The following is a 16,826-nucleotide window of genomic DNA, read 5'->3' as shown; positions in this document are numbered from 1 at the left end:
AAAGATCCTTCATGTAGGGCTCAGGGACTTTAGTCTCAGAGACAGCTGGGCAGATCACAATCCCTTTGCTTCATACATACCCTACTAAACAGGTTGTCAGAATCTTGCAGAATTGTAAGATTTTCTCTGGATACAGAGCAGATGAAATGCCCTCCCCCAACCAACTGTTCTGATGGATCAACATAATATTATTTTACATCCTATAGCAACAAATTCCCTGTGTGGTATTTTTTTTCAAACAATAACAGATCAGGCATTCTGGAGATGACATGGCTATTATTTCTCCTGATTGGTTTGCTATGAAAACAATACCTGAACAGGATACTTTTAATTTTTTCTTTTTGTTTAGTGCTCCAATGATGAAATTCTATCACACAGAGTATCTGCAGATAAGTTATCACATTTAAACAGTCATTTAAGACACCTCTTCAGAAGTTATTGTGCTTCATTTCATCTGACTCTTCAGATCAAGCATATCAGATAGTGGGGGGTTTTGCCTTGCCCTACATCACACGGAGAAGCTGGTGTTTTCTGCTTAAATCAGAGGAAATTTGACATGACTCTGTTCTTGTTGCCTATCTGGCCACTTATCTTGTTTCGTTTGCAAATATCATATGTATTCTCTTGAGATAAAAATAGTGCAAGATGATTAGTTAGGCAAGTTCATCTGACACCATTCCCCCTTCGTGACGCTGAAATCTAAAATCTGTATATGGTATACAACTTAAAGTATATATATGCAAGTGCAGCTCTGCTGGAGACACACAGCAAGTACCTTCCTCCCAACCTGACTGCTTCTTTATCCAGTCAAGAAGACCACAAAGGTAAGCTGATTAGATCTTCTGCTTTCAAAGAAACACAAAAGCAAAATGCTCCCTAAACGGAAAGCAATTAAAGGATCTATTCTTATCTCAGCTTCCAGTATTTTACATCTTTACAAGTTAACATAGAACAGCATCAGCATTTGGATCATAGGATGGAACAAGACAGGGATGATACCCCTTGTAAAAAAATGCTGTAATTTGTAGGTTTTCCTGCAATTCTTTCCCTTTTTAATCCTGTCAGCAGTAAGAATTAGGTGAACGGCTAAGCTCAAAGTTATCTTGCCTAATGCTGAGAGGGAAAGTATTTTGCACAAGAACCCACTGGGACAAAGTATTTTCTAGTAAAAGAGAAGTAACCCAGCTGCCTGAGCCAAGGAAGGATCCATTGCCATCGGTGGGAATGTGTGCCATCACTTTCTTAACCATTTCTGAGACATTCAGAAAGGGACTAAAATGATTGACAATTTCTTCTGCTGCAAACCAACAGGTACAGAAGCAGCCATTTCATATTTTAGAGGAAATTTTAAACCTGTGTTTAGATCTCAAACCAGTGCATAGACTATAAATGGGTACCACCAGTTGATTCTTTCTCACTCTATGCTTAGACAGGAAGAATGATGTTGTTGAAGACCAGTTAGGGATTAATGAAAAGATATTTCTATTTTCTTGTGGCTTTCAAGAATAACTTTTCTATGCCTTTGTCCCCTTCTTTCACTAACATGAACTAAGAGTGATGTTTCAAGTTTTAAACTATATCCTCTCTGCCCTGGTGTGTGCAGTTGACCGAACTGTAAGTGCACCAAATGCACTAAAAATGAATTAGAAATTCAGGCATTATAGCATTTTGTTAAGTGATACACCTTGTACTGGCAAACTATTGCAGCTGTTGGAGGCTGAATGGGACAGAGTATTTTTCTCTGTGAAATGAAATGCTGCTGTGTCAGAAGAAAACACCTCCTCCACTCTGCTAAGAATGAATATTAAGTCATGATACTTCTGTTCTAAAGACAACAATCCACTGAAATGCCAAAATCTGGGCAAGAATATGGTTTATGATAACCTAGATGGAAGGCAAAAAGAAAATAACCTCAGAAAATACTGACAAAACCTTTTTTACAAAGCTCTCATGAAATGTAGTCTTTCAGTGATGCAGTAGCCCAGCAAGACACATTTATTGTTGCAACTAAACGGAGGAGGAACTTACCCTTCAAATTTACATGAGTAAAACTACTATTACTAATTCTACACTAATATTTTCATTCTTTGTTAAGTTCATTACATCTATTGATAATAATACTAGATTTTTCACATTCCAATTACACTTCAGATATAGTTCTAGGGGACATACCAGCCTCATCTCTTATGTGTGCTGTAAATACACCCTGGGTTTTACTGAGTAATAATCCACCTCCAGGAAAACCCACACAGCCTGTGGTGCTGGACACCTTGGATTCACTCTCCCAGCACAGCAGAGGCATCAGATCTTCCTGAAGCCCCACGCTCCCGCGTGCAGAATTCCTCCCTCATTCCCAGCTTTCAGTGGAAGCACCTGCTGCAGACATCTGTTACAGCGTGCTCCACTTGCCATCAGATGAATAATGTCTCCCCTATCACACACTGTCACTGCAGCAACTTCAAATAGAGCCATGAAAGTAGGAGAGAAGTCATTTTAATGACTAAGTAGCTCACATTTAATTTATTTTACAGTTCAACAATGGCCATCACTGACATCCTCTCTGCTAAAGATATTGAATCTGCTCTCTCCAGCTGCCAGGGTAAGGAATGGTCGCTCTGCAGACAGAAGATGCATATCATTTTTATGTCTTAAGATGACATGCCTATCATTTTCCCCTTAGATTCCTTCCCTGTGAGATCTCTTTCTAAGCTACATTACATTATAGCCCCTTAAATTCAGAAGGTCTCACAAGTGGTGAGCAGCAATTAAAGGCCCACAGTTTCAGTTAGGGCTGGCTTAACACTAAGCTGTCAGTGTCTAAATGTGTTAAAGACTTAAATTTAACTTTGTCCTTCAGAATTTCAGAAAAAACATCAGCTTGCAGAATGAGAGTGTTATTTGTGAAGTAATTATCAGTCTCAGTTCTCTTAAGAGCAGCTCAGTAAGATCAAGCCAATTTCCAAATACTCAAAGATCTAGTTTGTCTGTGAATTATTCTTCTATCAAATTCTTCACCTAAGTAAGGACTCCATGAAAATTAATTAATAATTACAAGAGTTGTTTGTAAATCACAGTAGCACCCTCTCAATATTTGTTATTAATTGCATGTGACACATTGCATAAATCCTGATTTAGCAGAATGTGCATTGTAGCAGAAAACTTCAAACTGGCTGAAAGGAAATATGACCACAGGCATAGAGTGTTTAAACAGGGAAATTATTATCCACTGTATCTGCTCCTTTGCTACACCAGGGAACAACACAAAGAGAAGCAGGCTGATGCTCAAGAAAAGACATACATATTCCCAAGGAATACACACAGTAGTAAAGACTTCAAGGGAGAATATTTAACAACTTCTGTTTCTTCCAGCTGATGATTCCTTCAACTACAAGTCTTTCTTCTCCATTGTTGGTTTATCCAGCAAAACTCCTGATCAGATAAAGAAAGTTTTTGGAATCCTTGATCAGGACAAGAGTGGTTTCATTGAAGAAGAGGAGCTGCAGTAAGTACTGTTCAGCTGCTCTATTGCTTTAAACAACAAAAACCTTTGAACTTGCTTCACAGCCTTGAAGAAACCCTTGATGTTATTTTAAAAATAAAACACAAATCCTTGTCTTCCCTTGAATCTGTGCGGATTCCCTCAGATAATAGGAGCAGACGTTACCTTACGGGACATTTCAGAGAGCAAAACTCAAGCACAGCACCCTGTTCTATTTCAGACTGTTCCTGAAGAATTTCTCTTCAAATGCCAGAGCCCTCACCTCGGCAGAGACCAAGGCTTTTCTGGCTGCAGGAGACACTGATGGTGATGGCAAAATCGGAGTGGAAGGTAAGACTTTGGAAAATTGATAACATTTGTGGTTTAAAGTGCACACATTTTGGGCTGCATTTAAACTGGGGCATGAAGGATACATACGAGCACTTTGGCCTGATACTTTCTGCCACAATTTTTATATGAGCAAACACTCCTTTATTTTCATAGCTTTATTCCCATTTGGTCTCTGTTGCAGCAACAGAAAATTTAGGCCCAGTGTAGAGTCTGGTCTTCCAATCAATGACAACAGCTTCAGTGTTAATTCTGCTGTGTGTCTCATTTATAGACTCAATGTGACAGATTCTTAAAACATTCAGAACACCTGAATTTCTCTGAATTTCCATTTTGGCAGCGGATGCTCTGCACTTCTAGCCATACAACACTTCAACTTTTCAACACATCTCTACCTAAAGAAACTTATTTCTTCATCTTCCACTATCAAACATTGACCATTATTACTGGGTGCCTTATTCACTAAAGTAAAATACAATAGTATTGTTTTTCAAGGCTAAAACTGCAGCAGTGCAGCACAGGATTTTGTGCTGGAAAATTATCTGATATGTGCGCATTTCACCATGCAGTCCTTTGAGAAACTCAATCAAATTCCTGAAGAAAACCTCCCAGGGATGATGTGAACTAGCCAGGAATTTCTTTTAGAAACTGCAGCACAGAAAAATAGGACATTATGCATCATGTATTAGAGATGAAGTCACTGAAAACAGGGCTGTCTCAGCTGAACTAGGACAGGTGGCAATAACTCCAACAGACACACGTGCTAATCTTAGCCAGATTTGGGAGCACAGAGAGATACACTGTTGGAGGAATTTGCTTTAGCAGCAGCTTTTGCAGCTTCTGTTTATGAGCCCCAAATAGGACATTATATTATGCAGATCTTGGCCCTTAACCATTGAATCTCCCACACTGGGATTACTTCACTACAGATATTTTTTATTTGGAATAACAAAAGTAAAAAAAAAATTCCTCTCACTGCGAGCTACAGGCTCTTCTTCCTTGGCTATTATCAGAGTCTGTAATGGGGTAAAGATAGTTTACCTTTAAGTCAGGATTTCCCACAAATACGAATTTACAGACACACTCCTCCTCTCTGCACTTACTCTTTTTAAGGAGTGAAAAATCTGTTACGCCCCCAGAATCTCAGTTTAGCAGTAGCTTGTGCAGTGTTATAATAACTTTGGGAGCCCTCCATGCATAGGAGTTTGAGTAATTTTTATCTGTCTTTTAAAAGATGTCAAAAAACTACTTTCAACAAGTTTTATTCCCTGCTTTTCTCACTTTCTTCCTTGACAGAATTCCAGTCTCTGGTGAAGGCTTAAACAGCATTAGACCAAAGACAACCTTGGACTGACTCTGCCAATTACCTCGTCCAGCAAGCACTTCGCACTCAGCATGTGTTTGTACATTTTTATATTGTTTCAGGCATTAACAGTTCCCTACACATAAAGTTCACACACCTGATTGCTGAGAAATCTTGCAATGTTTTGGTCACATGGCATTGTTACATTTCCACTGTAAAGAAGGCACTTTGTGACTTTCCACCACTGATAATGTTGAAATTGTGGCTGGGAGAGGGGAGAAAACAATTTAAAAATCAACCAAACAAAAAGACCCTTGGGGGAAAAAAGCTGCTTTTAAAAAATTCATTTTGGTTCTCCATCCTCATACTTGAGCATGCTGACTCACCAGACAGTTTTGATGATCTTAAACCATATGATACTTTCTCAGGCTTAATAGTACTGATTTAATTGAGGTTTATTTCTGATTAACTCTCTGATACTTGAGGAAAAGCAATGCTGAAAAGATAGCTAAAAATAATTCATATGAAGTCCCAACCCAGTGAATACGAGAAAAAGATTAAGACATTTAAGAGGAGTTCACACATAGCTCAAAGAACAGAATAAGTTTGTGGGTAATTTTACAAAATAAAGTAGTAGATTACAGAGTAATCGTATTGTCAGAAAGTGTTTATGGCTTAAAATGTGACTCTCCCTTAAGAAGATTTATCTTTCATGAAATCTAAGGCAGCTGTGAGATAGAGGAGAAGGGTCTAATCCTACTCTGACACTGTCACAAGTCATGGTCCCCCTGACAACCTGGGCCACAGGCCTGGAGGTTTTTCCATGAATCATGAGCCTGTTGCTTACTGTCTCATAACATGTATAAAACAATAATATTTGCCACATCTCTGAATTTCTTTGCCTTCTACAGATGAAACTACAGCCAGTCTTGCTGTTTGATTGCCCTAAAGCTCTTATATTGCTAAATAACGGCCATTACTCAATTCCTTCATTTATTATATGAATTATCTATATCTTCCATAGTATCAGCAGCTTTCTTCAGTCTGAAAACTAAGAACTAGTCTTTCCTTTGATAAGTGTCTTACAGGATTTAGAATTGGTTATAGAACTGTCTCCATTAATGGAAAAATAAATAATGTTCATGGCTAAATGCAGACATCAGCAGGCTGAGATGTTGTGCACCTCTGAGTGAGCGTGTCACAAATTTCCCCACCTGATTTAGATGTTTCCTTCCCTATGTCCCATGCTGTGGCTCCAGCTCACAAGCAGACTGTCACTTTAATACCCTTTGCTGAAACCAAATGATAATTCTGATTTGGCAGATGTTTTGAAGAAGAGCAGAAACAAAACCCTCTGGAACTTTTATGTAACCTCCAGTGTTGGCATCTCCATGAACTACAAGATGATTATGTGAGGCTAGCACAGCTCCCTCATTCCCAGGCAGGTAAGAGAGCCAGTCGACAGGTTTAGGATGGCTGAGGCAAAAGAGGAATTCTAGCAATCAGAATCACTGAAGCCTTGGCAAAATTATAAGGGATATAAATCCTAATTCTATCCGCACTGCCTTTGATGTTAAATCTGGGTTTAAATTATAACTTCTGTTAATTGCAGCATTGAACTATTTTGCATAATGATGAGACTCTCTTGGTTCCTTTTACCTTAATTATTTCCCTGCTGGAGAAAAAAACCTGGGGCAATCTGGATCTGCTGCAATATCCAGATGTAATATATACATTAGCACTTCACACTGCTGATCACTAAACTATCCTGTCACTGGCTCACAAGCAGATGGCACATACAGTCCCAGAAGTGACAGACCTGACACCGCATTCCTTGCACCTCCGAGAGTCTCATGTGGAATGCAAGAAATGCAAGACTGCACAGTGGCCCATCCTGTATTTCAGAGATGCTGAACAACTGCACATCACTGCCTTGTGCTGCCACAGGAGGAATAAGCACTCCCAAGAATCAGGAAATCCTTGTGTGTGCTGCAACTTCACCTATGCTTATAAGAAAATCCATTCTTCTTAAATAGTGGTAAGAAGATATGTTTTAAATCCTATTAAAATCATTCAGCCATTTTGTTCAAAAGAATTATAATAAAACTCCAAGAAGTCCCCAATTAAAAAAAGACGCCCATAGTCTTCAGCAAAAATACCACCTACTTCTGATAAGGTTTCTTTTGGCATTACAATCCACATTTCAGATCCACATTTTAACCAAACCGGAAAAGAGTATTTTTCAACTAAAGGAAAGAAATTCAAAAAATGTGACATTTTCTGGCAAGGTTTTTTTTTAAATTAACTTAAGCCAGTGGCAGCTTTCAGTTTTTTCAGTAATATCATGGAGGCTTCTCTGAACTTGACAATGCCATCATGCTAGAGAAAAACTTCAATTGCAGGATGTCTATGTGAATGCCAACTGCAATACCAAAGAGATACATGCTTGGTATCACAATTTTGCCATAATGAAAGTACAGAACCAGAGAGTAATTCCTGATGGAAAGGACCTCCTCTGGATGTCTCTGGTCCAATCACACCCTCAGAAGGGCACACTGCTCTAAAATGAGTTTGAGTATCTTCAAGGACAGAGATTCTATAATCTCCCTGGGCAGTCTGATAAGTAAGGATTAAATCATCTGCATCAAGCCGTTATGAATGAATTAAACAAATAAAACACTGCTGAGTACACAGTTAAAAACTAAAATTCTGTTAGAAATTGTTTATGCTACATCAAATAAGAAAGAATCTAACAACCCCTGGTATCTTCACACTGATCACCTACTCTCAGATTTAGAGTAAGCCATCCTACTCACTATCATACTCAGTGTAAGACTGCTTCATAATTCCCAGCATAAAGGAGATGTGGTTTGTGTGGTTTACCTTCACTTAAGATAATTAAAGAGCAACTCAAATTGTGAGTGGTAGGTCTCAGTTCCACTAGGCCTGAAGACTGTGAGTTCTCAGACACCTCAGTCCCTTCATCACCCTGTGTGAGGTGTTTAATTTCCAATCCTCCCTATATTTATGAAATAAAGACATTCTATGATACTTTTAAGCAGGAACAAAACACAAAGAAATCTATTATCCTACACAAGCTCCTAGAGAAAGGATACAGAGGGGCAGAGTCACAATCCCAAACACACCCTAGTGCTCTAGCCACTGAATTCACCATCTCTCTTAAACCAAAATTTTGTGTTGCCCCAAAACAGGAGCAGAACCATGCATGAGATAAAACCTCCTGGTATTTATTAGAAGCTGGCTGCCCCCTAACTTCATGTTCCTTTGGAAATCCCAATCCAAAAGCCATTTGTAAACCTGAGATTCAATTTCAGCTCTCCAACTGTTTGAAATCTCAGTCATCTTCTAACAAGTAGAGAGCACAGAAAGGGCAAGGGGATGTCAGAACATTCATTGCACACATAGACTGGTACAGTTTCTTCTTTGAGTTAGCAGCCAGCCCATGTGGAAAATCTTTGATGCAGCATCATCAGAGACGCCTGGAGCTCTTCACACAAACAGAGTGGGCAGAGGGGGCCAAGGCTGGATTAATTTCCTGGAATGGGTTACTGAAATAGATACATCTTGATTAAATCCCTGGACAGACATGTACCTAACATTTTCATGCTCAATTTTTCATGTATTTTAAAACATTTTAATAAGAGGATATGTGGAGCATGAACCAAAGTGTTCAGGTTTTACAAAACTTTTTAATGTGGAAATTTTCAATTTCCACATTAGTTTTGATTGTAAGCACAGAAAGATACCATTATATTGGTCTGGACTTTCTGGTACACCTTCTGCACCAAGGATTGTACAGCACAGCAGCAGCAGAGATATGGCTGTTCCAGAACTTTTGTTTCATTTGTCAGCATGTCCTACACTCTCGAGAACAAGAAAATCAGTTTTGTACATCAAGCTTCAGAAGAGAAAAACAGATCACCCCTCCAGTTACAATAGAAAAAGAAGGCACCCTTAGACAATGCCTTTTCCTGAAGTTACAAAGGTATTATTGACCCTAAATTCGAAGTGAAACTTCTGTCCAAGTACAATATGCAAATATTTGATTCAAAGGGAATCACATCAGTTCCATCACAATGACATATTGATCAGCTGTATTTTCTAGACTCTGAGTTCCTGCTTTAAGTCCCAGGCTCCCAGAAGAAATTGATTTTATATTTGCAATGATCTCTATAATAGACAGTAAAATGTAGCCAACATAAAAATAAACACAGTAAACCCTGTGTTTGTTAGGTAGATGAAGTAACCTGTTCTAAATCATTATGAAAGTCTAAGGAATTATCTCAGATTTTTAAGTTTACTCTGTTTATGTTCCTGTTCTTTCAAGTGCTAGATTTGCTAGGGTAGACTTTTTTCTTTTAAATACCTGTTCCTTCCTCTCTCCCTCTCTGACGAATGCCCTCCTGTTACCCTGTTCGCATCCTGGCCCTCAGTTTTCCCTCGCCCGTAGTCCCGCAGAGCTGTCACGGCTGGACTTGCCTGTCTTTGGTGCCACCTTCGGGTAAGTGGTGGTTTGCCACAGAAATACTCTAAAACTCCCCGCTAGAAATGCTTTGTAATTCCCGTGTGGGCTCCTCACAAGGATTACTTCTTGAATGCTCAGTAATTCTCATACAATTATCAGATTGTCTCTGATCCCAGGCCATACTCTTTGATTATTTCCTAGGTACCCTAGCCAAAGGCACAGCTAGATTCCCAATGGAAAAACTGCATAACTTAATTTAGATTTCCACCTGTTTGGGATAAAATGCCTTTAAAACTTGTTCATTTGATCTTATATTATCCAGAAAAGTTAGTTTTCACAATTTTCAATTTACCACACAGCATGGGTTTAGAATAACACGGTCAGTGCTTCTCTTCAAAATTCTTATCTGGAAGAAATCAAGGGGAACTGAAATAGATGAGGATTTGTCTGTATTTTCATATATGTAATTTTTAAAAGACAGCAGCTTTATGCTATAATGATTAGAGGATAGACTTTATTTTAAATGTTCTCATAATTCAAATGTTCTTTAAACCTAAGCAATACCCCATCCATGTTTACACATGTGTCAGTGTGACATATTCTCCCAATGGCTTTTTACACCACTGGCCAATTTCAACTATTCTCAAGTGCATTAAGTTCCAATTAAATTTCCTGAGATAAGTGACTGGGGGTTCCTACCAATAATCCAGTAAGAGAAAGCTGAAGTTTGATCTTAGCTGCTGTTTGAGACCTTACAGAAGTTTATTTTTTTCACAGCACAGCCAGGAAGAACCAAATATCACTGATTTCACTGCTCTGTTTCCCTCCTGGCCATAACTGATCCACTCTCCCGTGTCCTGCTGAGCAACTGCCAACCTTCATTCTGTAAATGGACACAATTACTAGGATGATTTTAAAATGTGCACCATGCAATTAATTACTGCTGAGCAAATGCTGTCAAGATTAGTTTTTATAGCTACCCAAAGCTTATATAACAACTTATTAAAAGTAATTTGGGCTGAAGAAGTTTTGTCTTTGAGCTTGTATAACAGATACATATATTACAAATGTATCAGTATGTTTGGAAGACTACTAGGGCAACTGCAGGAATAGCATTTCATGGGTAATTCATATCAGAATTGGGCTCTTAAAAGTCAAAGTCTACTATGAAGATGTCCATTTTTGTTATCATTAAGCAATTTAAAAAATATATATCTTTTCATTTATATATTTAAAAAATTCATTTCACTAAAACAGGTGCAAGCTGAGAGGATTTACTTCATATGGCACTAAACCTTACATATTGTCTAAAACACCATGCACATTCCTTTGGGATATAAATATCTATCTGATTAGCTAGCAGGTCTTGTCAGCCACAGTATCTTATCCCCTGGGGTATCTGAGCCATCACGTGCCTCCAGGACTTCTGTAAAAGGTCAAGAGGACTTAACTAAGGTCTATATAAGTCCTTCTCTATGTCATTTGAAAAAGAATTAGGTCAAGAGGACTCTGCAGATCTTTTACCTTACAATATTTTCTGGTTTTGTCTTGGGGAAAACTAAGTGGCCAGGTGAGTTCAGTATTTCCTCTGGAGCTTTAGAAGACATCACAATAATTCACAAAAAATGCATGGGAATAACCAAAGATGCCCAAATGCCGGGCAGTTCTATAAATACCTTTGGCTTTGTCCTCAGCTTGTACATCTGAAGACTTAACTGGAAATACCAGTGACTCAGATGCACGATGTGCATCTGAACTAAAGGATGGAGCACTTGGCTCCTGCAGGGCAGCTCTGTCCTGGGACCTGGGCTCACCTCGGGGCCACCTCCACAGCTGAGAGAGCAACAGCAGTGGCAAATCTACCCAGGAGTGTTTTTCATTTTGCAGTATTCTTGACATGGCTCTTTCCAGTATCCTGACAGAAGCTGAAATTGCTGCTGGTCTGCAGAGTTGTCAAGGTAATATTTACGTTTTAAATTTGGTTTTGCAGTTTATCTATCAAATTTCTTTGTCCTTGCTACCCCAAAGTCCTAATTCCAATGGAAACAGAAAATGCTCCCTTACTAAAAACAGAAGAAGGATACAAGGTAATGAAACAGATGCAAATTTTAATCTTGGCCAACCAAGCTACAGGTACCCACCATCATTTGTGCACTGAAGCAATTTTAAGGATGAAAAAATACAAAGGCTGAATCCTGCATCAGAAATCCCATTTTCTCAGAGAATAATAATAATAAAAGTATTTCAATACAAGCATAATATTTATCATCAAGTTCTACAAATATGTCTATTTAGTGTCTATTTACAAGGGTATATTCTTGCATGCTGAAGACCACAGTCATTATATTGTCACCTTCCTAGTTGTGAGACATCATTGATGGAAAAATCCCAATTATCTGATATAAACTCAGGAAAATCAAAAACTGTTACTTGGGATTTGTAATTACCCTCACTGTACTGTAGCATAGTGTGCTGCTTTTTGATCAAAAAGCTTTTTCTTGTGGGTGTTTTTTTTGTGGTTTGTTTTTGTTTTTGTTTTTGGTTTTTTTGTTTGTTTTTTTTTTTTTTTTTGTTTTTTGTTTTTTGTTTTTGTTTTTTGTTTTTTTTTGTTCCAGATTTTTGACTGCTTTTCTTCATCTCTCCTTGTTTCCATCTGCTTATTTCAGCTGCTGATTCATTTGATTACAAAACCTTTTTTGTCAAAGTGGGTCTCAACTCCAAGTCCAAAGACCAAGTTGCCAAAGTCTTTGGAATTCTTGACCAGGACAGGAGTGGCTTTATTGAGGAAGAGGAACTGAAGTAAGTAAATAAAAAAATACCAACAGGATTGTATTTTATCATCTAAAAATGCATGATAAGATTAAAAATATTCCCTTTCCTCCTGTCCCTCTGGATGAGATACAATCATGTATTTGTGCACCTGAGTGTGAGTGCTGGTGGTGGAGAAGCTGCAAGTCATATAACAAAGGCAAGGCTGGATCACAATGGGGAAATTCTCTGACAGCACTGAAAATACTCATTTCATGTAGCAATAACTGACAGACTGTGAAGATAAAAATAGCAGTTCTGCTATAGCTGCTTTTTATTATTGTAAGATTTTTTACCAGACTGAACTCAAAGGGCCATTTTTCTCTCATCTTTCTTTCTGTCACATGAATTCTACCTTCTAGAACACATTCATCTGGCTTTGAAGTTAAAAGAAAGGTTAGAGAAATTCTTGCTACTGAGACTCTGCACCTTAGGAGAAAGAAGGGAGATAACAAGGGAGGGAATATGAATCCTACCACTACAGAGTCAGCATTAACTTTGTCTTTTTAATCCAATTAAACCAAGATGTCATACAGAATTTTTGTAGGCTGTGAAGCAGCATCCTTTTACATCCTTACCCTCACTCTCAATGAAGTTAGAGGAAGCTTCACCATTGAAATAGTTCTCAAGAACTGAATCATGGTTGAAACTTTGCAGCTGTCACCAATCCAAACCCTGAACAGATTCAGTAACTATGTCTTGCTCATTTGTTCTCTCACCTTTACCAGACTTTTCCTGAAGAATTTCTCAGCCAGTGCCAGAGCTTTGACTGATGCCGAGACCAAGGCATTCCTGGCAGCAGGGGACAGCGATGGAGATGGTAAAATTGGAGTGGATGGTAAGACTGGGCTTTTTAAAATGATGATACCTGCCTTTGAGCCTTCCTAAAGGCAGCTCTAGGCAGCTGCCCTGCCCCGTGGATTGGAGGTTATGGACCTGATGATGAGGTGCTCAGATCTGCTGTATTATAGAGGGGCTCTAACATAGGAACAGGTCCCTATTCTGCCCCTGACTAAAGTGGTCAGACCCTTTCCTCATCTGTGGAGATTTTTTCAGGATTGGAACCTAAATTCAGTCGATAATTTTGCTGCTTTTTGCTAGTGAACTGTGATACAATGTGACACTTAAATGCGACACTTCCTTTGCCTTAAGTACCTATTGTTATGAATACACAATGTGCTGCCTTTAAGGAATGATTACCAGAGGAAGTAGCATTAGTTTCCCATTTTAACTCTTCAAATTAGGAGAGAAATTTTTGACTGTATGATTACAAACATTTTAATATTCTTCTTTTCTTCAGAGTTTCAGGCACTGGTCAAATCGTAACCAGCAGTCAAGATAAAGACCAAGATACATGTGCCATAAACAATCTTTCCTGTTGCAAACCTACCATTTATTTACACATTTTGTATCCTGAAAGGTCATGAACAATTGTTGACAAGTGGGTTCGTATTGCTGGAAAACATCTGAAATGGTACAAGCACTGCTTAAGCCACGCTTCCAGGTGTTTTAAGCAGAAGATCTGTGCCACTGAGGAACTGAAATGGAATCCACTCTTCACATCTGAATTTAGGGCATTAAAGACACAAACATAAACATTAAAAGGAGAAATTAAAGGCATCTCTGTGGGCCATTGATTTTTCAATATTTACATAAATAGCTAGCATATGTTGTAAAAAGAACAGAATTAATAAAATGTCCAGTTGTAAAACCTGTTTATGGTAACTGGTAGCAGTGGTATTTAATCAAGAGGTATTTTAATATTCCATATGTTTTCTGTCATTCTTCAGTGATTGTGTTTCAGCGACAAAGTATATTGCAGGGCCTTGCACTAATTAAGTCATCAATTTACGACAAACTGGATCCAGGATGAATTTAGATTACCAAAACAGCAATACATTCAGAATTCCCCAAGGAATCCCTCACCATCATGCCCACCCGATGGCACTATTGTTCCACTGCCAGGAAGCTGAAACAGTGTTCTGTGTGCCTGAATGAACTCCAGAACACTCCTCCTGTCCCACCTGCCACTTCTGCAAAAAGCACTTCAAACAAACAAGTCTCCAGTGCTCCATAAAAGCAAATGGGGGAATGTTTCCCAAATAATCAACATTCTGCTGCTTTTCTCCTCAGCACTTAGAATAACATAATGCCCACATCTCACAGGGTTGTAAAATGCATCAATGTTTGTGAGGAAAGAATAAAATGAAGAGAGCCATAAAAAATTGCTAAGAAATTAATCTTTTTTCTTTACAGACAGATTAAAATAGCAAGACAGACATAAGGAATGGGGAGAATGCAAAATTCTGAGTACTTGCACATTAATTCAAGTTCACTTTGTGCACTAGGTTAGAGTTCTGGTTGAAAAGCATGACTGTGATGATGACATCACAATTTTGTCATAGTATAAACACACAGAGCAATCAAACCGAGCTACATTTGCTAATAGTACCTAAAGAAATCACTGCAATGTATCAGGGTTTTGTCTTAGATATGTGACCAAAATAAACACCCAGCAAAACAGCCTTTTAAAAAATCTAGATGGCTTTAACCATCCCAAACATTATACTTCCAAAACTACAGTTGCTCCTATGCACTCTTTTTAAAAAAATCAAGCTCTTGAGAAGTGTGTTTTTGGACAATAATCTTGCAAAAACTGGTATGACTGGGTCATACTGCATTTTTTGGACCTATTTAAGAAGACATTTAAATATTTGCAAATCAAAAATCTTCATTTCAAAATTGCCTGCTGAGGTTGCCGTGTGCTGATGCACAACATATTTATGATGAGACATTATGGAGAAGGAAGGAAATATCAAAACAATGTTGTGGAATTCATCACATCACACAAAGTTATAGCAATCTACAAGACTTTAATGAATACTCAATAATGTGTTCATGCTCTATACATTAGCCAAAAATACATTTCCATTAACTCTAATGAATGAATCAGGTCCTAATATTGTAGAATTTTCTATAAGAGTGAAAAAAGAATTAACCATCAAGCAAATTGACATTCATTATTTCAATGTCATCTCAGGAGAGCAATTAAAAAGGAAATTTTGCAGAATTAATGACTGCAGCCTAACTGCAGGGCTAAAAGCTCTCATTATTATCAGAAAATGCTTTGTCTCTCAGCTGATATCATGTTTTATGTTTTCATCATGCAATATGGGTCACCCAGCCATTTCCAAGCATTGTAGCAACATTAATGGCTAAATAAGAGAGAAAGGCCCAGACAGCTCAGATAACTTGTGAGATAGCAGGCAGCTCCTTTATTTAACCACACTTACTTCCACCCTGATTAGCCTGCTAGGCCTACAAATCTAAGACAATTTCACCACTTACCATTCCATTAAGAACAGTAAAAAATTCATGACAAGGTAAGTCTGGTATCAGCTTCAGTGATCACTCCAGAAAGTTAAGAAGAGCTCGTGACTAGAGAGGTTTTCAGACCCTTCCTTCTTCCAGCATTACCACTGAGCAGATCAGAGGAGAAAATGCTGTTTTCCTTGCACAGGGATACACTCACTCACTTTCTTTTCTCTCTGCTTCTCACTCACACAGGATGTCAGGTACTGCAAAATTTCTGTAACTACTTACCATGTGATATAAGAAAGGTCTTCAAATATTGCCTCAGCTGGAAATATTGCTGCCTGATCACAAACATACATTCCCAAACAGCTCCCTCAGAGTGAACAACATTCTGCTGGAGTCAGACATTTGGAGGTCTGAGACCCTAAATATGGGATTGCCTCTTGTCAATGGAATTTTGTCACATGCTTGGTTCATGTGTTTTAACAGTTTGTCTGAATCTCCTTCCTTTAGGCCACTTCTATTAAACAAGAGACTTTTGATGATTATTTGTGATAAAGTTGACTCTAATTACAGAGTAATTTTACTTCAAACCTCACTAAGGGTTACACATCCTCCTACTGCTGAATTTAATGGCCAAAATCCCACTGAAATCAATGAGGACAGGCAGTGAATACAGAAGTAGTTGCCCTTCGGAGGTATTTGGTTTATTTTGCCATGGTTCCCTACACCATGGGGCACAGTGAAATGCAGCCATGTGCAAAGAGCCTTTGATAACAGTACAGTAGGACTGCACTTATCTTTTACATAGCACAATAGGCAGCATCCAGATTATTTCACAGCCTCCAACATCAGAGCACAGTTATTCCTAAAATAGACAGAAACCTTGAACAATGTAGATTTTTAAAGATTACTCCATCTGACACTCTCTGTAATGCTGACAGCAGACAGAAACATGTTAGACAATTACATTTAGGGTCAGAGACAGAAAATTGCATTACTGAGTCTCAGAAGAACTTGCAAGTGCTTTTAAGGACAAACACATATCAAATGCTATCAGAGATCTTCCAGGACAGCTTTTTAAGTGA

The 16,826-nt window shown here is 38.3% G+C and overlaps 2 protein-coding genes across 2 annotated transcripts; both read left to right on the top strand.

Annotated features, from left to right (window-relative positions):
• The first annotated feature begins 712 nt into the window (after nucleotides 1-712).
• Nucleotides 713-5,148, top strand: LOC134559561 (parvalbumin, thymic-like). Its single transcript, XM_063414434.1, is given in 7 exon segments — nucleotides 713-744; nucleotides 746-788; nucleotides 790-824; nucleotides 2,532-2,599; nucleotides 3,370-3,502; nucleotides 3,720-3,829; nucleotides 5,123-5,148. Coding segments are annotated over 7 exon segments (447 nt in total).
• A 6,331-nt stretch (nucleotides 5,149-11,479) lies between these two features.
• Nucleotides 11,480-13,404, top strand: LOC134559481 (parvalbumin beta-like). Its single transcript, XM_063414291.1, has 3 exons — nucleotides 11,480-11,573; nucleotides 12,282-12,414; nucleotides 13,152-13,404. Exons 1-3 carry the CDS (start codon nucleotides 11,513-11,515, stop codon nucleotides 13,309-13,311), a joined length of 354 nt encoding a protein of 117 aa, XP_063270361.1. The 5' UTR covers nucleotides 11,480-11,512; the 3' UTR covers nucleotides 13,312-13,404.
• The last annotated feature ends 3,422 nt before the right edge of the window (nucleotides 13,405-16,826 follow it).

Source organism: Prinia subflava, chromosome 17 (genome assembly GCF_021018805.1).
Source record: "Prinia subflava isolate CZ2003 ecotype Zambia chromosome 17, Cam_Psub_1.2, whole genome shotgun sequence".
Lineage (NCBI taxonomy): Eukaryota > Metazoa > Chordata > Aves > Passeriformes > Cisticolidae > Prinia > Prinia subflava.
The sequence above is the reverse complement of the archived record's forward strand: the minus strand, read 5'-3'. Positions and strand labels throughout refer to the sequence as shown.

What these genes read in the sequence shown, in the direction of transcription:
- LOC134559481 (XM_063414291.1), top strand. Translation starts at nt 11,513, where the DNA reads ATGGCTCTTTCCAGTATCCTGACAGAAGCTGAAATTGCTGCTGGTCTG. An exon ending in TGGTCTGCAGAGTTGTCAAG is followed by an intron (nt 11,574 to 12,281) that starts GTAATATTTACG and finishes TGCTTATTTCAG; the next exon opens with CTGCTGATTCATTTGATTAC. An exon ending in ATTGAGGAAGAGGAACTGAA is followed by an intron (nt 12,415 to 13,151) that starts GTAAGTAAATAA and finishes CACCTTTACCAG; the next exon opens with ACTTTTCCTGAAGAATTTCT.